Genomic DNA, 23,560 nt, shown 5'->3' on the forward strand with positions numbered 1-23,560 from the left:
GCTTGTGACCTTCCAGTTAGCATTCAGAGATCAACAATATCTCATCACTATGAGCCAACAATGTCTAAAATTGGAGTATCTAATGACAGGTTGCATAGAATACCCTACTGCATTTCATTATTGTTGTTCAGCCCTTCCTAAGGGAGCAGGATGGATATCGATTTCTCTTCCCTTATTTCTTCTACCCAATCTACTCTGTTCTTACTCAATACTTCTCAACATGCTAAATACCTTCAACCAACTTGATGCTTTCAACTACAGGAAAATATCAAGAAACATTTCTGAGATTGTAAGGACTAAAATAATTAGCTCATTAGAAAGCCAAAGAGAAGTAGCCTTTGTTAGCATATTTTTGCCACTCTTACATCCACTACTAAACATTAGGCAAAAGCGATCATTCAGGGTCCTGAATACCTGGGTTGCTCTCAAGCCCACCATGCATTTATTTCTTTATTTAGAATGTTCCAGTGTTTGAATTCACGGAGTCTACCAGACACTGTATTCTTCACAGGAAAAAACCTGAATACTAATTGGAAGTATTAGTTTTTCGGTTGTTTACACCATGCAGAGGAAGACAATGCTGGATTAGCCTAGGCCAGTTTTTAGTAAAAGTAAAAGTTACTTTTTCTCCTATTTCTCCCTTAAAAATATAATAGTAATTAAAAAAAAAAAAAATAACAGGTATCTCTGAACTGATGCATTTAGTACAATTACAAAGGTCAAACATAAGTTAAACACTGTATTTAAACTAATATGGAATTTTTTTACAAATCTCTTACTTAACCAGTGTTTCCCTCTACTTCTACCTCTGAATTGTAAACAAAATCTGTATATGAGAGCTGCTTCAAAATACATGCTTGGTATTTTATGATGTCGGCCCAGGATGCCAGAGACAAATATTGGGGTGTGGCAGTAGAAGTTAAGCTTTCTACCCAATATTTCATTACACCTTAACTGTCACATGACAGATGACAGCACAGGGGCAGCCTGACAGAATGGCATATGACATGCAAGTGTATGTGGAGCAATGGTGTGTCCCTGAATTCCTCCATGTAGAAAAAAAGGCACACACTAACAGTCACTGATGTTTGCTGAATGTTCGTGGACACCAACCAGTGGAAGTGAGCACGGTAAGTTGGTGAGTGGTGTGTTCCAGCAGTGACATCAGTGCTGTGAGAGAAAAGCCATGTTCCACGTGACCATGCACAGCTGTCACACCACAAAATGTAGAGCATCTTGATCAGCTCATCCTCATGAACCCATAGATTACAAACAGAGAGCTTAATATTAGCTTCAATGTGATAGAAATGATGGTGGCAATACTGGAATATCACAACATTTGTGTCAGGTGGGGCCCATGAGTGATCACAAAGGAACAGAAAGAACACTACATGTAAGTTTGGCAAAACCTATTGATCCAATACGAGGCTGAAAGTGACAGTTTCCAGGATCACATCATTACTGGTGATGAGACAAGGAGAAACCACTATGAGCCGGAGCGAAAACAACACTCTGTGCAGTGGTGATATGTGAATTCCCCATCAAAGACTAATTTAAAGGCGCAGAATAGGTAAAGTGATGTACAGTGTGCTGGAATAGGGATGTAGTGATCCTTCTAGATTTCCTGGAACCTGACCAAACCATCTGACCTCCATATCACAGAACTGATTGAGCCAAAGACTCCAAATTCCAGAGTCAGGCTAAGAAAGAAGACAATCATTCTCTTCCAGCAAGATAATGACTGGTCCTGTACCAAATGTGAAGACTGTGGAGTGCATTGCCAGTCTTGGCTGGACTTTCCTACTACATCTATCACATAGTCTGCATTTGTGACCTTTTCACTTTCACCTGTTCAGGACATTGAAAGACAGACAGTGTGGGAATATTATTCTAACAGTGATGCCATTGTAGCAGCTGTGCAACTGTACATCATCTCCACTACTGCAGATTCTTATGACTACAGCACACAGGCTCTTGTTCACTGCTGCTAAAAATCATAGAAGGGACCTCCGATATCATCTAGTTTCCACCTCTTTGCCATGGGTGTGGTTCATAACCACTAAATCAGACACAAATTGGTGTCTCATGTAGCCTGATCCTAAATGCCTCTAAGGACAGAGCATCCATAGCTTCTCTAGGTAATCTGTGCAAGGGCCTCACTATCTTATCAGTGAAAAATTTCCCAGTGACATCTAAGCTAAATGTTCCCTCTTTTAGCTTAAAATTGATCCTTTTTCTATGTTTTCCTATCATTACCTAGCCATATGCAAAAATGATTTCCTTCTTATTTATAAGTACTAGAAGATTGTAACGAGGTCTCTCCTCCAGATTGAACAAGCCCCACTCCCTCAGCCTCTTAATAGGAGAGGTGTTCCAGCCCTCTGATCATTTTTGTGGCATCTTCTCATCCCACTCTAACACTTCCATACATTTCTCATGCTGGGGGCCCTAGTAATATGCCACAGATGTATTACTCCAGATGTAGCCTCATGAGGGCAAAGCAGAGGAGGACAATCACCTCCTTCACTGCTGGCCACCACATGTGTTGGTGGAGAGCTAATGCATAGTTAATGGTAATGACTGTGTTGAAAAATAATGCTTTGTATCGGAGAATTTGATCTATCAAATAGTGCTATTGTACTCTTTATTACAAACAGGAGGCATTGCTTTTGGAGTGACCTACATCATATTCTGCCTGCATAAGCACTGTTATTAACACTTTACAGTTCTCCATTTGCTCATGTTTTACTCTGTTTACCTAATTCATATTTTGTCTGAACTGTTTGCAAAACTAAGTTATGAATATGTGCTTTTTTTAAAGCCCTGCTAATCCGTAGAAGTAAATTACAGTAAATTACAGTAGCAATTATCACAATACACTTAAACTTCAAATTCTTCCACTGTTGGCATCCTCAGCATCCTCCCCATTATGTACAGTGCAACTTTCTGCCAACAAAGTGCATGACAAATCCAAAATTTTCCTGCAGTAAACCCATTTCACTGCCATTTTATGGACAGTGTGGTATGTATCTGCAGGACAAACAAACATTCATAAACATAGCCAGCAAAAGGATGGGAAATAGGACCCAAGAGCTGTTTCTTAGTGGCTGTATCAAGAAAAAAAATATATTCTTGAGCAAATCAAATGTTAGGTAATAACCAGCTACTATATCGATACTTTTCAGACAGAGCAAGTCCAATAGGTGTCTAACTACTCCAGTAGATTGGTCACTGTCTTTGAGGAACTATTACACTTGCTTCTGGGAAACTTATGTCCAGAGGAATCATATTCCACCCAATCTGCCATAATTAAAATTGCACTGTGGAGACCTAGGAGTCACTTCTAGATCAACTGAAGTGTCACTTTTAGAAAAGATAAGCAACTGTGGGATCCTGAATCCAGTCCTGCAAGCCATATCTCATGACAGAGAGGGACATACTTAGCCTTTAGAAGAGTGTCTTCAGATATAACTGGATAGCCTTGTTTATTAAGAAATGAAAACTGCATAGATTTAGGAATGCCACAGTGTTAGCTAGGTGCTGAGTCTAGCTCCTAGAGTTTCAAGAATATTTGTAGGAGTAAGTGCTCTCAGTTGTTGGTGTTGCCTTTTTGCCCAAGGTTGGTGTCCTACAGGACAGCTGGCAGAAATAAAATGTGTGAGCTCTACTCAGCTGTCATCAGCCAAAGCATGTTAATGTAACCTAGGCTGATAAATTACAAACATTGACATAAGATGTGAAATACTTGAAGGGTTGTACTGCTTTCAAATACTTTGGCTGTCAGCAAAAGAAACGTACAGAGGGCATGCAAAGCCTTTAGACAGGAAGTAATGCCACAGAGCCTCCACTCTAGCTGCAGCATTATTTTCCTAATAAGAACAAATACGATAGACAATGCCATCTCTTCAGTGAATTTTATCCTTCTATCCTAACTCCCACGACTACACCAAAGATGTATGTAGAAAATACACCTATATAAACTGCATTGTCTAATATTTTGTTCTGCTTTGTGAATGTTTACAACTACTTCAGGAAAACATACGTGAAAGGTGGGAAGGGCCCCATAAGTGGAAGTAAAATGTCAAGAAGTCTTCACAGTGACCGAGAATAAGGGAGGTGAAGGGGAATAGTTAGTTTATAGAAGCAAGAATGTAGAGCTTGTTAGAAAACAAGGAATGGCAGACACTGGGTCGAGATAGTGAGGGGGACGAAGGCCATAAAGATAAGGGTTTGAGAACAGCCTGAGGACATTTGGCAGGGAAGTGAGCAGATGTCGACAGGGCAAGAAGTAAACGGTTTGGGGGGATGCCCCCCTGAAAGGTCAGAAGTTTACAGTGAGAAAGGTCAGAAGCCTTCGCGAGGAAGACGACAAATCTTCATCCCACAACCCACTACGCACACACAAGAGGGGAGGGTCTGCATGCTAATGAACTCTTGGGGGTGTAATGAATAAGTATCCGAATTTGGGGAAAACTATTCATTAAGTATTGGTTCAGCCTTTATCTGTAGCATGATTTTTCCTGATGGTGTGCAAGTTAGGAGGATCTAACCCCTTTGCACCCGGTATCTGCGCAGCACTCAATAAATCATACCTGCTTTAGAGCTACTTTGATTATAGAGTTTGATTACGCACGTCATAGGAGACTGACCAGCTTGCAGCTCTTACACTCTTCTGAGAATGACTGAATGGCATAAAGAGCTGTCTACCATCTTTTCCCTTGCACTTTTATTTTTTTTTTTCTTAAAACGGACCTAAACTGCTGGACATTTTAGAGCTTCTAAACATATTTACATTCACTTTTAGTCATAAGCACATCATCATAACACATTTGATTTGCACTCTATGTGTTCATCATCATTAACTGCAACTTCCACCTAGATAATTGTTTTGAAATTCAGATAAGCAGCTACTATATGTTATGTTAGTCTCTCCTACATGGTTTCTGTAACTTTACTTATTTAACTAATTGCTCTTCCCTGACTGGACCTAGCCATTAAACTATTAGAAACCAAACGTTCAATAGATCACTGACATCAGCGAGAATGTATACCAAAATCTTTAATTAGAATGTTCTTTGAGAAATGTTAGCCCTTTTAAATTACTATTATGATCTTTTATCTTTCTGAAGTAAAGAACTGAACTCTTCTGGATGAATATGTTTTGCAGATAGACCCAGAAGATGCATGTTAACAACCTACTAGTTACAATATAGTTATCTATGACACAGAACAACAGTACCAGCGCAACAACGACAACACTACACAAAAAGGAGTGGACAAAATCACTGATCGGTTAACTAGAGATTAACAAGGCATTCACACCATTCCATCAGTTAAAGTTTGCACTTACCAACCTCCACAACACTAGAACAGTTCGGATCTGTGAAGCCTTCAGGACACTCGCATGAGTAAAAGTCATCATTCAGCCCTGACAGACAGATGCCACCATTTTTGCAAGGGTTGGAGTCACACAAGTCCCCTGTGGGTTAAAAGAAGAAAAGATTCTCATAAAAAACTCTGCAGAAGTTATGCACAAGTTCTAAGTATTCTTAGTGTGATTCAGAATGGAGAGGAATGGCTTTGGTTATATTATCTTCTGTTTCAGATATATGGACTCCTAAATCAGGACACATCAGGCTGAGGCATGCCACAGTACTGTTTTGCATGGGCTATAGAAGTTAGGCCAGCAGTGTGCTTTTACATTGATTTTTTATCAGACACTGGAAGATCACCTCTACCTAACTTCAGGATAAAGTTCACCAGTAGAAAGTAAAGCCACTGAAGTATTTTGAGCTACATAATTCTAATGGTAAGGTTGCACTCAGTTGATGATGTTTAATCTACTCTAGCTACAGTTAAACTACTCTAGCTCTACAGTTAAACTGTGCTTCCAGAGAGGTTTTCACTCCACACAGAGACCTATATCAATACCACGGCAAAGATTTGGGCATTCACAGATGTCCAGTGTTCCTCCACAGTCCACTCCACATCCCAAGGAAGTTCACAGAGTTCTTCCACAACTCATTTGTTCTGACTGCAGAGTGAAACAGTCAGTCAAAAAAAACTGCTCTACTTCAAAACTATGTCATGCTATGCACTAGCTATGCTTCAAGATTTCTTTGGACTGTGCCAGCACAGGCACAGCAGGTAGTTTCAGTCTTCCTAAATAAGGCCAAATGAGCAGGTTTTGCTAGTCATTTAATTGTTTTTTGATGAAGACAGCTTCCTAAGTCAATTAGCATCAAGGTGATCAACAGCAGAAAGATGTAAACTCTGGAAGATGTACCACAGGGCAGCTTCATATGCTCAACACTTGAATATGTTTTCAATACTACTAGTATGTGCAATACATTATCAAATAGTACTTGAAACAGCTTTCATGAGGAAATATTAAAAAAAAGTGCCTGTCCAACTTTTGCAACTCCTCTAACACCCTGAGAGAATCATAGCTTCTTGCAGATCCAGAAATATGCTCGAACACAGGATTGAATCAGCTGAAAACATTTGAAATACTTGTTTTGTCACTATGAGATCTGATCTAATGTTTGTGAGTGAACAGCCTCGTGGATAGCTTCTATTTCCCAGAAAAACAGGTACCTAAACATGATGCATTTTACATTTCCATTCAGGAAGAACAATACGAGGTAATGTTTTGTCCATTTTCCAGTCAGATAATTGGAAGCAATTCCAAAGAATGCCTCTTTGTGTAGACTTAACTTTGTACTTTTTCCTCAGAAGTTTAGATACACATTTAGATGATTTTTTTTTTTAACTATCTCACACTTCATCTTGTAAGACAGATTTATGAGATCTATTGATTTCCATATTTTAATTTCACAATATAACGCAATATAGCATGACATAAACCATGAGAATACAAACCACATAGCTTAATAGCAGATCTCCAAAAAGTGAGTTTCCTAACATTTAAATATATTATTCCAAAATGTAGTACTATCTGGTACCTGAAATCTTCTAAGTATAATTATATGGTATATAATCCTGCAAGTAAATCGAAGTAATTGCTGCTCACATATGCAAATATATGGTTTTTTTCCATATAATTTTATTTATTACAAAACTGCATCATTTTACAGGTAACATATTCCATTCCAGAATGTTGTTGTTATTCTACAATATGCTCAGTATCATTTTTAGAAGTACCAGCAATTTGTGTACTTGTTTCGTTCTGCAACAGTTTTGCAGATGCAACTTTAAGGAACATCTACAGACGGGCAATTATTAAAACCCAAGGAGTATCTTACTTGGTATACTTTTGAAATCGAAAATTTGCCTTTTGCTGTGCAATTGTAGAAAGAAATATACAAAATCCATTTTTATGTCAGTAGTAGTAACATTTTAATATGTTCCGGGCTACAGTAATAGTGAGGAGGCCCAGATTTCCTACACCTCACTGGCTCACAGACAGCAGATCAATGCCTCATGCATTGTCTAAGAATCACTTAAGTAATTTAACTGATGTATGAAACTTTATAAATTCTACACATCCATGGAAAAAAAATACTTATTTTTTTTATTGATCGTTAGTTTTTTAAATTTCAATTTGTCAACTTCAAATTACCTTCATTAAAGTGATTTATCGTGGATCCATCTTCTTGGTATTAACACATACATCTTGAATATTTTCCAGCTAAATTTGACATACAGCTATTTGAAAAGAGTCAACAGCATCTTTCCATGTCATAGGACTACATATAAGTAGAAATCATTTTCCTCCCTCTCTGAATATAAACAAGTTGAGACTTCTCAGCTCAGTGCTCATTTCATTATTTGGCCTGCCATGAATGTTTGTTTTGGAATCCATATGACTTAGGCATTTTGGTCATGAAAGAATAATCATTATGAACTGACTGCTCTGAAAACTATATTCCCTTGGCTTTAATTAAATAAATAAATTGAATAAAACCTAGAAGGGAAACACTTGTTATGTTAATCCATATGGATATTCTCATTAAAGTGAAAGGGAACATGTTTATTAATTTTTTCCTGACTTCTTGTTCCCCTGATCTCATTTATGCAACATGAAAAAGAATATGAAAGATAAAAAGATAAACCACTGTATTCATCTGTATGTTTTATATTGATTGACAAACCAAACAAGTTGTTAATTTTCCACTGTAGTTTCAGAATTTGCAATCTCCCACTACAAGCACAGCATTTATGCTTAGCTGTGTTGTTTGTATTTTTCTGAAAATTTCTGCGGTTTTTTTAAATCTGAAGTGAACTAATCTGACCCACAATTCAGAGGTAATAAAGCTGATGTTATCCTCTAACAGTCATTTATTTCTGTGTACAGGAAGTAAATGCATTAAGCGCTCTTCTCACCCAGCCATCTTGACCCAAATTCTGTTGTCAGTTACTGGTATGAATTTGTTGTTGTCATTAAATTATACCACAGAAATAAAAAGAGTGCAGCACACCTCTGAAGAAAATTGGACTATCAAAAAGACTGAACATAAACAATAACATACACAGTGAATACAAAAAATATTTTCAGAAGAAATCCTGACTTTTGTGAAAATAATTTCCATTTTTATTTAGAGGTAATCACTAAAGAATTCTGAACTCTCTATATATTTAATAATTTACAACAAAATTCTGTTAAATTTTAATAAATGTTACACATAAGAAGTATTATTACTAGTGTTTGTATTCACTGCTTATGTCTCCTACTTTTCATGTTGTTTTTTTTCTCCAGTGGTAGGATCTGGTATCATTGGGTGCATAACCACCATGGCCAGCTCAGGACTAACATCCTATCTACACTCAGAATTCATGATCACCCAGATGTCTGAAAACTCTCACAAAGACACTAAAATATCTGATATCCATCTAATATTCCCATCCATCCAAGGGAAACGCAACATTCAACTTTTTGGTCCAGTTATCAATGACATCAGCTATCAATGGATCTATCCAACAAAAAACCTTAACTGTCTCTAGTCAGTTTTACAGTAGGATTACAAATGGCATATGCCTTTGTTTCATGTTACTGTTTTCAATGACCGTTTGTCTAGAGTAAGGCAAGCTTAGTTTATAACACTTTTGCTATTTTATAGTTGAGTTAACAAGTAATGAGCATGCAACTCATCCACAGCTTCTGGAAAAAAAAATCACTGGAATATTAGAACATCTGCAAAGACTGTCAAAACAGATAAAAAAAAAAACGCAATAACAATTTTTAGGCTGTATCATTCATATAACACTAAAGAGGGAAAATATGCACTCTGGACACCAATGGTGTCACCAATAAAACCAGCATGACATCAAATATGATGCTTTCAGAGCATCATATGTCTGAGCAAGCGCACAGATACAAGCAAGGAGTAGTTCTGTGTAAGACTAGATATAAAATCTCTGCAAACTTGCATGCCCAAATAAGTAAAACTCACTTAAAATGTTAGTACTCTTATTTATGACTTAGTGCTTGTGAAATTGTGCAGAACAAAATAAATGTCACCTTTGAATCAACAATATTCCCTTCAATTTACATTTTATGCCTCTTGAGAGGCCATTTATGCTGAAATATTGAACACTAATTTGTTATTCTACTCACTTTGATGTACAGGATTTGATTTTAAAGGCTCTGCTCTTAAGAAAAAAAGATTATATGTGTACACTTTGTTTTAAGAAACTGATTAAAGGATTTGTTACTATTAAAGTACTGTGTTGCACATGACACAACCTTAACACAAAAGTAGTTTCAGAATTTAACCACAGAGTCTCTGTAAATGAGAATAAAATAAAGGGAAGATTTATATCCTTAGAGCAATTCTTAGATTACTGTACTTTGAGCTAGTACATAGTGAAAGATAATACACTGTTTGAATGCAATTCTATAAATTAAACAGACACAACATGCAGAACACCGCTATTTAAAAACAAAAAGTAAAAAACAACAAATCATAGCATGCATTATGAAAAAAATGTTACAAAAAGGGTCCAATAAAGAATACAGGTGTGAAGTAAAAATAGTTCATATTTTTTCTGTGTCTGGCTAAACATGCACCTTCTATTATGCAGCAATTCAAGCATTAAGGTAATGTCCAGTTGTGCATAAAATTTTTTTTCTACAAGTATTGCTACCATTATTTCATCCTAAGGAATCTCTCAGGCTGCAAAATCTTATAAGGTCAAATTTTTGAGATTTGGTGCAAGATGTATAGAACAGAACTAAGGAAAATAAGTTTGCTTGCTTCTCTACAAAACTGCCCAAACTCACAACCACTTTGAATTTACCTCTTTTAGGGTACCTTTCTTTGAAGTTCCATGCTTTATGTTTTATATAAAACATATAGGTGTATATGCATTGTTCCTCCTTTTTGCATGACATCCTGCATGGATGAGTTAAAATTCAAATTATGTCAGAGCACACTGGACTGAGGAGCAAACACATATTTAAGTGATTAGATTACGCGTTTTTAGGATTTGTTCTTTTTTCCTCACATCTTCAGCTTTTAAAAAACTTTCTTAAGGCAAATAAGGTGTCATTTGTCCATGCTGTCTTTTGAAGTCACTATTGGTTAAGAATAAAAAAGCAAGACAGAAAGAATAAAATGAAGAATAAAATTTTGAGTACATACTCAAAATTGGTATTTTACTGAAGAACTCTCATTCCTTCTCAAAACTCATTAAAAACATACAACAAAGCTGAAATAAAGAGGTTAAACTGTCATTCTCTAGTAGCAATTAGGCTTGACTGCCTGCTTCTGTCTATGAAGACTAACTCAATTAGTAACATGATTTAACTTGTATTAAATGCCATCACTGAGGAACCATTCTGTAAATCCACGCCACTCCCTTATATATCTTCACATAACCATTCTTAAGCCACACTCTTTAAACAAAACGCTTAATGTATGACACGCTCCTTTCCACAAGCAGGTATCCACTGGTGGAATAACAATTGCAAAGGATTTGACAAACTTTACGCTTCCATATAGAGTACTTCTGATCCTCTAAGGCACCATAAACTGCTATAGCAAGCTCTACTGAATAGCGCAATACTCAGCTTGACAGCAAAGGACAACTTGAAAGGAATTCAGCTGCTGTATATAAATAATGCAGCACACCATGATGGTAGCAGTTAGCCCATCAATCCTTAACAAGAACAGAAATTCAGAGTTTACGGATACAATTTTTCTGATATGAAGACTAAAGAAGATGCACTGTGCAAACCAAGAAGTACCATCCACAACCATAGGCATGCATTACTTTGTAAAGCACTCTTTGCTGTTTTGCTGTAAAATTACATACATTAGTCAGTTACCATTACTACTTGTGAATCAATTTGCTCTCACAGGTCACTAACGACTGCAAATGAATAAAAGAAAAAAGAATCACTTTGTTGCTTGGGCACATCTGTGTGACAAAAGCTCGGGTACAGTGTCAAGAATCAGGGACAGGAGAAGCATCTGAAGCACTACTCACAAACTCATTATCCTGAAATGATTATAATGAACTGCTACTGTAAGAAACATCTGCTTGAAAAAATGAAAAGAAAAAAAAAAGTCCTAAAAAAAATAATCACATGGACTGAGATCACAGATTTCAGAACTGGAAAAAAAAAAACAGTGAAAGAAGAAAGGCAGTGTGTTTTTGGGAACATTTTCTTCCGTAATTTAAGATCACAGCACATTATGTGAAATAGGAAGTATGAAAAATCATCCTTATTTATTATTTGACATCCTGTACATTGAATACACCCATTAATGCATTTAGTATGCATTATATATTGAAGTAGTGAGATTTACAAAAACTTATACTGAAATAAGCATAACAATACTGCAGGAGTTCATGGAAATGCAGACACCCATCAAAACAAAAGGCATGACAAAACTGGGAGGTAAACAGTCGCAAAGGTAATGAATGTTCGGAGCTTAGGGTGCTACTCACAGATGTTTTTGGATATGTACACCAGCCTTTACCAGTATGCTACATAATGGGTGGTACGGAGCTGACGCATTTTCTGACACCACTGATAGGGAGAACTGGACCCTTGTTCTTACCTAAAACAAGAACTATATTCTTATTCAATTCTCTATACTGCTACCTGAAATATAGCTTATTTTAAAAGCTCACTCTAAAGAAATAAAATGAACCAAACTTGTTACTAGGAAGAAATCTCCAGTTGGCACCTAGCAATAAACAGCCCAGAAAATAACCAGTCAACAGAGATTTTGTCTCAGGGTAGTACAAATGAGCCCCAGTCTTGAACCCCAACAGAGCACCTAAACTTCAGAAGAAGATTGAGAAATTACTTGCTAACACTAGCAGATTCATGTTAAAATCAATTTTCAGAAAAAAAAAAAAAAAAAAGCTTTAATAGCTTTCTGATTTACAGAATCATCTGTATAGTGTTGAAGTTCAAATCCATTTCCTCATAGCTGAACCACTGTTGAGAAGCAGAACAATAAATCATATTAAAGACACACCTGTGTGGAGATGCAAAATGTAAACATGAGAACAGATGAGCTCCGCAGTTCTTTTAAGGAACTTGTAGACTGCTACTCAGATTCAATGGTGAGGCAGCTAATTTGCTTTTCCTAAGGTAAAAAGAGAACTTGTATCTCTTATTATTTGAAAGAGAAGATAAAATTTTCTAGATGTCTGTTTCTCAGATGCTTCTATTCTGCCTGCTTGCTATGCCAATTTGGTTATTATGCAGGTAGAAGGTTCAGCTAACTTCCTAACTTCAATATTCATGTCTGATTGTTGGCACGGTTTCAGAAAATAGATAACTGGGTATTGCACAATCAGAGAATCATAGAGGTTGGAAGGGACCTCTGGGGAACATCTAGTCCAACCTCCTGCTAAGGCAGGTTCCCTACAGTGGTTATGCAGGAAAGTATTCAAGTGACTCTTGAGTATTTTCAGAGAAGACTCCAACAGCTTGTTTCAGTGCTCCGTCACCCTCACAGTAAAGAATTTTTTCCTCACGTGTGTATGTAACCTCTTCTGTTCCATTCTGTGCCCACTGCCCCTTGTCCTGTCACTGGGAACCACCAAAAAGAGTCTGGTCCCATTCACTTGACTCCCACCCTTTAGATATTTATAACCACTGATATTTACAACTATTAATAAGATCCTCCCTCAGTCTTCTCTAAGCTGAATAGTCCCAGGTCTCGCAGCCATTTATCATAATGGACATGCTCCCAGGCTTCTCACCATCTTTTAGGTCCTCTGCTGGTCTCTATCCAGTAGTTCACTGATTTTCTTGAACTGAGGAGCCCAGAAGTGGACTAAGTTTGTTAGATGTGGCCTCAGGAGACCAGGAGACCCAAATCCTTCTCCACAGAGCTCCTTTCCAGCAGGCTAGTCCCTAATTTGTATTGACGCATGAAGTTAATTTTCCCTGGGTGTAGGACTCTACTCTTACCCTTGTTGAAACCTATTAAAATTCAGCTTTCTGTCCCAACCCTCCAGCATGTCCAGGTCTTGCTGAATGGCAGCATAACCTTCCACTGTGCCAGCCATTCCAATTTGCTTTGCATAATCTGCAAATTTGCTAAAGCTACCTTCTATCCCTTCGTTCAGATCAACGATGAAGACGGTGAACAAGACTGGACCCAGCATATACCCTGGGGAACACAGCTTGTACAGATCTCCAACTAGACTCTGTGCTGTTGGATCACAACATTCTGCTCTTGAGAGTTAGCCAGCTCTCAGTCCACCCCACTCATCCATCCCAGACTTCCTAAGCTTATCTACAGTGACATTATGGGAAACAGTGTCAAAAGCCTTGCTGAAGTCAAGGTACACAAGATTCACTGCTCTCCCCTCATCTGTTGGGCCCATTATGACACTGTGGAAGACTAACAGGTCGGTCAAGCATTATTTTTCTGTTAGTGAATCTATGAATCCATGAATCCAAATGAATGCCACTTCTCTTCCATTTATTTGGAAATTAAATCCAGAATAGGTAGTCCCACAACCTTTCCATGGACAGAAGTCAGGCTGACTGGCCTGTAGTTTCCCAGGTCCTCCTTCCTGCTCTTTTTGAAGACTACAGTGACACCAGTTTTCCTCCAGTCTTCAAGCACCGCTCCCATTCTCCATGACTTTTCAAAGACAGTACAGAGTGGTTTGCTAAACACTTCTGCCAACTCCCTCTTAAAAGAAGCTCTTCTTGCGGTCCTTGACCTCCCCTGCCAGATTTCATTCCAAGTGGAACTTAGGCTTTGTCATTACATCCTTGCATTCCCTGACAGTATTCACATATTTCTCCCAAGTGGTCAGACGCCTTTTCCACATGCCATAAACTTTTTCCATTTGAGTTTTTCCATTATCTCCTTGCTCATTCATGTGGGTCTCTTATTATCTTTGCCTGATTTCAAACTCTTATGAATGCATCAATCTTGAGCTTGGAGGAAGTGGTACTCGAATGTCACCCAGCTCCCTTAGGCCCCCTTACCTTTCAGTATTATTACCCATGGGACATCTCAAAGTATCTATATACCTCAGAGCTGGCTCTCCTACAGAGAGTGTTAAAATCCTACTTATTACCTTATTTCTTCCATGTAAGATCCCAAACTCCACTATTTCATAGCCACTGCATCCAAGGCTATCTTCAAAATTCACATTCCCAACCACTCCTTCCCTGTTCTTACAAACAAGACCCAGCAGCACACCTCTCCTCTTCGGGTCCTCCACCATCTGTGTCAAAATTATCTTCCACTATCTCGACTATGCATGCCTGCTGGTGTTTCTTTTCCAGCAGTCATCAATAGACTGAAGTCCCCCATGAGAACTAGCGCCCGTGCTCATGTGGCTACTTCCAGCTGTTTGTAGAAAGCCTCATCAACTTCATCCTCCTAATCACGCGGCATGTAGTACACACCAATAGTGGTGTGTACACCACTGTGTGTACACATATTAGTCTACCCTTTAATTCTCATCTTAAGCTCTCACTTGCTCATCATTCATCCCTAGGCAGTTTGATACATGCGTGTTGGTCTCTCATATAAAAAGCAAATCCATCATTTTATTGTTCTGGCCTATCTTTCCTAAAAAGCATAGCAAAAAAACCAGCAGCATTGCCAACTCCAAATATCCAGATCTAAATTAGATGTAAAAATTTACAGAACATAAATCTCAGAATTAAAGAAAAAAACAAAACACCAAACTATGATTTTATCACAGGTCCTGTGGAAGTTGAGGTGGTTGTTTCTTTTTCTGAAAGCCTCAGGGATCAAGAGATTATACTTACACACTATAAAGAAACAGTACCTGCAGCTTGTATCTGCGAATTGGGACTGCAAAATACTTCTGTAAAGTAGTCCTAAATATTTCTTTAAATTTTAGTTTTTCTTGCCTAGCCATGTGGGGAGATGCACCAGCTGATTTTCTAAAATCTGGGATGGTATTATGAAAACATAACCAGATTTTTATAATCAGAGAATTTTCATTAGAATACCACTGTAGGATTTTGCTGAAGCATTAATCCAGGGTGAAGATAAAGAGCTGCCTTAAGCTTTGGATTTAGTCTAGTAGTACAATACTGTAAAAGTGTGTCCCTACTTTCAGGGTTAGAATACAGTCCTCAAGTAATGCCTGCGGGGATTAATTTCTATCATAATAAATCCCCTCCTGCCTTAAAAAAGTATAATCTCTCCCCTTTCTAAAGGTCTACAGCATGAGCTACTTTATTCATTTGAATGTGAAAGAGCAGTAGGTCACTGTACTTCAGCCTCCAGTGCTACCGGCTTTTCAAGCATCTGAAAGCTGACGATATGAAATACAAGCAGAAATAAAAAACAGCTTAAAAAGTAAATTCTTCTCTCTTTTTTAGGTTACAGAGAGTTCATTTCTATGTCAAGTGTCTCTTTGGGGAAAAAAAAGAACTTTTCCTGTCAAATCAAATCATTATTAGTAAGAAGTGGATCAAAAGTGATTAAGAGGAGCGTGGTTACATAATGTACTTCTGAATATTTTTGCAACTTGTGGAAAAGATGTTGTGCATCCACTGTGATGAGGATTTGGAGAATGCCACCACACACTGAGAGACTGTTTCACTGGAGGAAAAGAGATGTGTTCCCCTATGCTGGCTGACCAACGCTATCAGTTTCAGATCACATCCAGTCTCTGCTGACAGGAATGACACTTCCCTATGCAAGCAGGGAAGCAGACAAATGCCCGTAATGCATATATCCAGACCCCTACCAATACAACCTTTCATAACATAGTTGGCAAAAAGCAGGCAAAGAAACAGTACCCAGGTACTCCTCATATACATGTACTGGCCTTACGCAGGAAGGATGCTGTAGTGGGGGTGCTGCAGGGATGTTCTGCGTGAGCAGAGCCCAGCAACACACAATAGCACAGCAGCTCCAGCTGCTCCAGCAGCTGACACAGCTGAGCCATGTGCGATGCTGGGTGTGCTCTGGGAGAGCAGAGCTAAGGGACAAAACACCACTGTGTGACAGCAGTGGGAGAGAGGGGTGAGCGCTGGGAGAGAAGCGGCCCTGCAGGCACCGACGGCAGTGCAGGAGGGCAGGAGGCGCTCCAGGTGCAGAGCAGCGGCTCCCTGCGGCCCAGGAGAGGCCCGGGGAGGAGCAGGCTGTACACTGCAGATCTCCCCGTGCAGCCACGGAGGAGCCGCGCTGCAGCAGTGGGTGAGGCCTGGAGGAGGCACAGCCCGTGGATATCCCTGCAGCAGCATCCCAGGCCGGAGCTGCAGCCTGAGGAGAGCAGCCCGTGGAGCAGCAGGAAGGGCTGGGGGAGCTGCTGCCTATAGGGATCATGAATTGACCCAAAGGGGCAGGGGCACAGTTTCCATGAAGAGGCAGCAGAACCAAAGCATGGTGAAATGACTCCATTTCCCTGAACTGCTAAGGGTGAGTACACATAGAAGAGTGCAGATGGAGAAGGTGTTTTTAGTTTGTTTTTAGTTGTTACCACTCCTGTTTATTTATTATTTTCTGTTGACAATAAATTACATTAATCTATGTATGCTGAGTCTGGTTTGCTTGAGACAGTACTTCGTGAGCAGTCTCCATGTCCTTACCTCTACCACTGAGCCCTATTCTATGACACTTCCTCCTCTTGCTCCTTTGAGGAGGGGGAATGAGAAAGTATTATCAGTGTGAGACCACCACAGCACTAATCTGATTTCAGCTGTCAGTCGTATCTGCCATGTTGACAGACTTAACCACCAGTCATCAGCATGTTAACCAACCAACTGCACCTGTTTCATAACCATCCATCAATGGTTATGAAAAGGGAGAGAATAAGAGCTTAAGCATAAAGATTCTACATAAGGCACTTAGGTCAAAGTGTTTTATCTCTCCATTAAGTTGTGTTTTGCTCAATCAAAACTTTCAGCAACACACCAAATCACAATGTGAATATATCATTTCCAGTTACTTGTTCTTTGCTTTCAAAGCTGATCAGGAATTATGAATGGTATTTCTCAGTATACTACTCCTATTTCATGCTTTTTTTGCAGATCTCCTGGTATAGCTTTAGCTATTTCCCGGCAAAAGGACCTTCTGCAAAAGAACAAACCACACCAAACTAAAACATACTTCACTTGCCGAATGATCACTTTTAGATTGTTAAAATCTTTCTGATTTTCTTCCACTTTTTACATCTCATTTTTTTACTTTTCATTTATCCTTTTTTTGCCCCACCATCTCCTTGGTTCATTATTTAAAACCACCAGAGTATGTGTGAATGTATATATATACACACATACACTTAGCTACATGCTTTCACGTGCATTATGTTTATGGAAATAAGAATGTTTTCTTTTCCCTTTGGTCTATATTTGAAAAAAATAAGGCACTGGTTGCTAGGCAATTAATAGTTTCCTCAGTGCTGGCAAATTTATCTTTTCTTATCCAACATAAATCCAATTTTGAAAGCTGAGCAATTAAAAAGTCATCATTAATTGTTTTTAAAACCCATTACATTCCTCATATCCTTCTATCTTCACTAGAATGGTATAATATAATACACTATGAATTCTAAACATATTCTTATTATTGTTTGGAAAGAATTCACCATCTATCTCTAGTTACTTCTGGTTTTTTATACACACTCTTAAATAGTTTACTAGGTCACATTTTAAAGTGTCAACACTACTGGAGAAATGGGTGCCACTTAATACCCCAAGTTAGGTAGCAATTAAAATGTAGAACATGCAAATGCATTATACACCTTTCAAAATTTTGAAAAAATCTTCTAAATGCCAGCTGCATACACGAAAGCCCTTAAATATATGTCTCATATAAATCAAATATATTCATTTATGTTAATGAATTTACATGAATAAATTCTTTACAGAGAGAGTGGTGAGGTGCTGGAACAGGCTGCCCAGACAGGTTGTAGATGCCCCGTCCCTGGAGGTGTTCAAGGCTTCAAGGTATTGGATGGGGCCCTGGGCAGCCTGGTCTAGTATGAAATGGGGAGGTTGGTGGCCCTGCCTGTGGCAGGGGGGTTGGAGATTCATGATCCTTAAGGTTCCTTACAACCGTGGCCACTCTGTGATTCTGGTTCTGTGACAACATACACTTTCATCTCCATCAGAAGTTTGAAGTGTAAGAAAAATTCAGGAATATTCTGTTTTCAATTAGTACTCCAAACTGGAAAACATTTGAAAACAGGCCACCTGAAGCAGCTGGCATTGGCTACATATGAATTATAAAACCCCTGAGCAAAGCACAAGTGGATCAGTATTTCAAAGTTTTCAGTGCTCAGGCTCAGTATCTACATTATGTGAAGCCCGTAGATTTTGTTACAGATTTAGTATCCCAAAACCAAGTCATTGGATCAGATCCTTGAGTACATAGAGGTCTTAAGAGGTATTTGGTATCCGTGAGAGCAGAGCTTGTGGTCTGATTCAGAAATTAATGTAGCGCACACATACCAGAACCACTTTGCAGAGTGAGTTGCAGAGTACCTGCAAAGCAAGTACTGGATTTGGAGGCAATCGTGTGATTCACTTCCAATGCTCTCTGGCATGTTTGAAAAAGAAATGCAGGCACTGAACACACTTCCCCACTGAAGTTCTTTTCCCGCAAGCTCGTCTCTTGTACATTACTAAAGAGATGAAACCAAACATTTGCAAGTTTCCACTGTTATAACTGCCTGATCTTACTTCATTCACTTCATGCATTTTTACTGGCTACAGAGATGTTTAAATCCATCCCCATAACAGTTCTGTCACACAAAAATAGAAATGTCACCAGCAGAGATACAACAGTATTGCTGGTTTTCATCATTTTCTTTCAGACTCTGTAAGACAGTGATGCTACTGAACACATTCAGAATACTAATTAGGCAATGAAGATATGTGCCCCTCCTGTGAAAAATATGAAATAATAATGGCATTAGAACTGTCAGCTACAATAAAGAAGCAATTTTGTTTATTTCAGATGATGTAGCTAGCAGTAACATTAGAGCTCTGTGGATGAATGATGCACATTCATTTGATAATTTCTGCAAAGAATCTCTGGGAAGATGTGCAGAGGAACCTTAACTATTAAGCTAAATAACTATGCTGTTTCATCAGGATTCTGAACACAGACGGACGTTTCTGTAACAAGGTGTTTCTGGTTTGCCACCCCAGGACAACCAAAATTTCTCATCTAGAGTACAGAAGCACACTACAATTGCTTGTCCAGTCAGGACTAAGTCATTGACCCAGCCTTCAACATCTCTGATAGATCAAAGGCTCAAAAGCATGTTTTAAGTGATGCTGAAAATAAAGCTGGTCTCTTATTCTGGCTTCAACTAGTAGCCAACATAAAAGGAATGTATTGTGTAACTGGCCTGATATTTCGATTTATCCACAGCTTTGCTTTACGAACTGCATCCAGGTAATATTAGTATGGCTAGTTGCATACCAGATGTCCCCTATGTATTGCTTGAGTTGCAGTCGTTGTTCTTCAGCATTTAATGCCTGAGTCCGCATGCATAGCATGCATTTTTAAAAAATGCAGGACAGGGTAGACAACATAAACAAAAAATGAAACGAAATATATGACAAATACCATAGTATTGAATATTATGAATATGTAAACACTGAATAATTGTAGTCCATAATAAAGAAAGTAATGCCTCTTAATTAATATGTGGAGGAGAAAAGGGAGAAAAGGTTATTACAGTTTTTAGGTTAATTTAGAATAATAAATAAGCCTCTGTCACTGTACATCAGTGTTTTCTGACAGTTTTCCACTTTTCTGAATCCCAACAGTTCTGTACCAGAATGCCAGAAAAGATGACTGTAGAGTTTTTCTGAGTGTGTCTCTGCATGGATTTGTATGATTCTAGCTCCACACCAACATAATATAATACTCGTATTATATCCACATCCATGTATAAAGTGCATAAATGTATGGAGTATGTAAATTATAAACAATATAATTCAAGTTCACCACCTCCTTTAGCAAAAATAATTAAAACAAAGATTCCAGAACTGAAAACTATAATGAACCAAAATATTTCCAAAAGAATATTTTGTGCAAGTACAGTTTCTCAAGTTTCTAAGTGGAAAAGTGGAAATTCTTAGAAAATTCTTTTTTTTTTTCTACAGTAATCTTAACCCAATAATAATCTTTAATCCAATAATCTCCAATCTCCAAAAGACAGGAGAATTGAACTTGAATTTACTTGACAATTAAATCTGAAATTAGAACAGTTTAAATTTACTACTTTTTAAAATGAAGCACTGCCTTAGTGTGGAAACTTGCTCAAGCAATTGAACTGTTGTGGTACAGGGGATAGAGGTAAAAAAAAAAAAAAAAAATCAGACTGGGAGAAGTAATACAAATTCTAAGAATACTGGTATTTCTGAATGGCATTATCTGAAGAGAGCTCTGAGGGGATGTGGTCATGAACAGTCACAAATATGTAATTTACACCTGTATTTAACAATTGTTCAGCTGTCAGTATTTATGGCAATTACTGCTGCTGAATTCGTATGGTGAATTTTACTGAATTTGTTTCTTAAAAAAAAATTATCTGAAAATGAAAAATGATATTGAAAGAAAATACTTTTTAGTACTTAGAAACAAAGTACTTTTTAGTACTTTGCTGGGACATATTATAAGATAATGCTTTCAAAGAGGATTTCCTGGTTTGAAGTATGGCACATTGTCACATCTACAACGCCCTTCATTTTCAACCAATCCACAGGTGCTGACACAGAAACGTTTTGTAGAATACCCACTTTTTAACAAGAACAGCTGCCCTCATTCACATGTCATCACTGCTCTATCTGAAAACACTTTCTTTCAACTTATCATAATTTCTTCTGCCAGGACACCCAGAAACTGAGCAAGTAACAGTGAAGATACTTCAGGCCAGTATTGCTGATGTGCACTGACTGAACAGTCAGTGGGGAATGATCACCACAGTTCTCCTATTCCCTTCTGCCTACGTACAACAACCAACTTTCAAACTTGAAACATTTTCATGCAGTTAACTTCAGTTGGTTTTTCTCCACTTTTCTTTCCTCAAAAATAAAATTCAGATTACTTCCTCCTGTAGTCATATGCCCTGGCTTACAAATGTTACTTTTTATCATTTGCTGTTATCATCCAGTAATTTATTCACACAAAAAGAGAACACAGTACTTATGGCACAAACAGGTGATTAGAGAAGCCTCATTATTCACTGACAGGAAATATATAAGAGTTACTGCAGGTACATAAATAGATTGCTACTGCCTGATCCTGACAAACAAATGGACTAGCATAAAAAAGACAGATAATGCAATACAGGAGAGAAATCTGAGATTCAATGTATTTCTTCTCAAAAGAAGAATTAACAGTAACTTGGAGACTCATTAGGGAGTTCATTTATTTGTTCTTGTATTTGTAGTTCTCATTAAAGGAGTCACCCATTCTTTTGTGTATGTATGTATGATAGCTGTATTTACCTATGGAATTTTGATGTCTTTTTTCCCCTCTGAATACAAGCTTAGATTTTGTCAAACAAACAAAAACAAACAAACAAAAAATCTGCTTTTGATCTGTCCTCTTCTCAAACACAAGTTATTGTTAATAGAATCACAGAGTTAATTTTTATTACTGTAGAATCATAGCACCATAGGATGGCTTAGATTGGAAGGTACCTGAAAGATCCAGTCCCAACCCACTGCCATGGGCAGGTTGCCCCCCACCAGTTCATGCTGCCCATGGCCCCATCTGTCCTGGTCTTGAGTGCTTCCAGGGATGGGGCACTCACAGCTTCCCTGGGCAGCCCATGCAAGGTTCTCAGTGCCCTCTGAGTGAAGAATTTCTTCCTAACATCTAACCTAACTCTTCCCTGTTTAAAAGCATAATTAGTTTAAAACTGTATTGCTTTGCCCATTTCTGTATTACCCAGGGAGGCACTTCACAGATCAGCATCACCATGGGCTAAGTACTGCCATTGCTTTGCTTTGATCTCAACCTCAAATTAATGTCCTCAAAATGTTTCCTACAAAGCAGGTACAGAACACCACCCACCATGAGATGCTCACATCTGCAGTCAGCTACCACTAGATGGCAAGGACATGATTACCCCTAAATCTCATTTCTCCCCCATCTCAGCTCTAAACAGAGTTGTTTTGGGCAGGGCCCACAGCTGGGAGGCAGGCAGCACCATTACACTGCCTCACTGCCATCAAAAGCAGCAGTATGCAACACACGGCCTTGGGGAACATCTGGAAGGATAAAAGCATTATTTGCATAACACTTGGTGCTCCTGCGGCTTTAAGGCCTAGTGAATCTTCTGGGGAAGTTAAAAGCAGAACTCTTATCCACTTCCACAAAGCTGGATCAGGACACTGGATCCTTACGTCAGGAGCAGTTATGCAACATCTTCTAACAAGATCAGCAGAATCATTTTAAATCCAAATGCATCTTGCATTAATCTTGTGTGAGTCCAAAGTATCACATCTTCACTAATATAATACTGTTATTTCTGGTTCATGTTGTCAATATAAGTGGTACTTGAGTCGCTTTCCCAATTGCTTAATTATACTGTATCACCAAAATTATTTTAAAGACAATTTATTTGTTTTTATTTCCTCATCATATGATTTCTATCCTTTCCTCAGATTTCCCCTCTCATTTATTTTTTAATCCAGCAATGTTTTAAGTATGTTTCCCATTTCTCCTAAGTTTCTTATTCGTTCTTTCTTTTTTAGCCCAATTTATTTTTATTTGAAATTCATTCACTTGGCAGTTAGTGTTTGCTTTTTGATTTGTGTGCAACTTTTTATGATTTTTCCACTTGTTACTTATCTGTAACAATTTTCTTGCTAAGTAGCTTGAAGCTATTATTTTCAAAGTTCTAAGTCCTTTAGCATGTTCTAGTCACGTATCAGTGTTGTCTCAATATTAGTAGTGACTGTTGGATTATTAAGACAGAAATTGCTGAAAATGCCTTCTGCTAGGCCTGCTTAAGTCAGACATGCAAGATATATGTAAGATACACATTTCTTGCATGTGAGGCAATTTGAAAAATCAGTTAGGTATACTAATCCCCTAAAAAAAAAGCCTGAGAAGGCTCAGACACTACATTGCACAAAGTGCTTCCTTATGTTCCC

At 38.2% G+C, this 23,560-nt stretch overlaps 1 protein-coding gene across 1 annotated transcript in view; it reads right to left on the bottom strand.

Moving 5' to 3' along the window:
* EDIL3 (EGF like repeats and discoidin domains 3) overlaps positions 1 to 23,560 on the bottom strand; it is a 270,179-nt gene that overhangs the window by 182,583 nt on the left and 64,036 nt on the right. Inside the window, exon 2 of the mRNA XM_042822916.1 lies at positions 5,351 to 5,479. Within this exon, the coding sequence (XP_042678850.1) occupies positions 5,351 to 5,479 (129 nt within the window). The remainder of the gene's footprint in view (positions 1 to 5,350; positions 5,480 to 23,560) is intronic.

This window comes from Centrocercus urophasianus, unplaced genomic scaffold, assembly GCF_019232065.1.
Source record: "Centrocercus urophasianus isolate 14NV4802_14NV808 unplaced genomic scaffold, USGS_Curo_1.0 seq_21, whole genome shotgun sequence".
NCBI classification, from domain to species: Eukaryota; Metazoa; Chordata; class Aves; order Galliformes; family Phasianidae; genus Centrocercus; species Centrocercus urophasianus.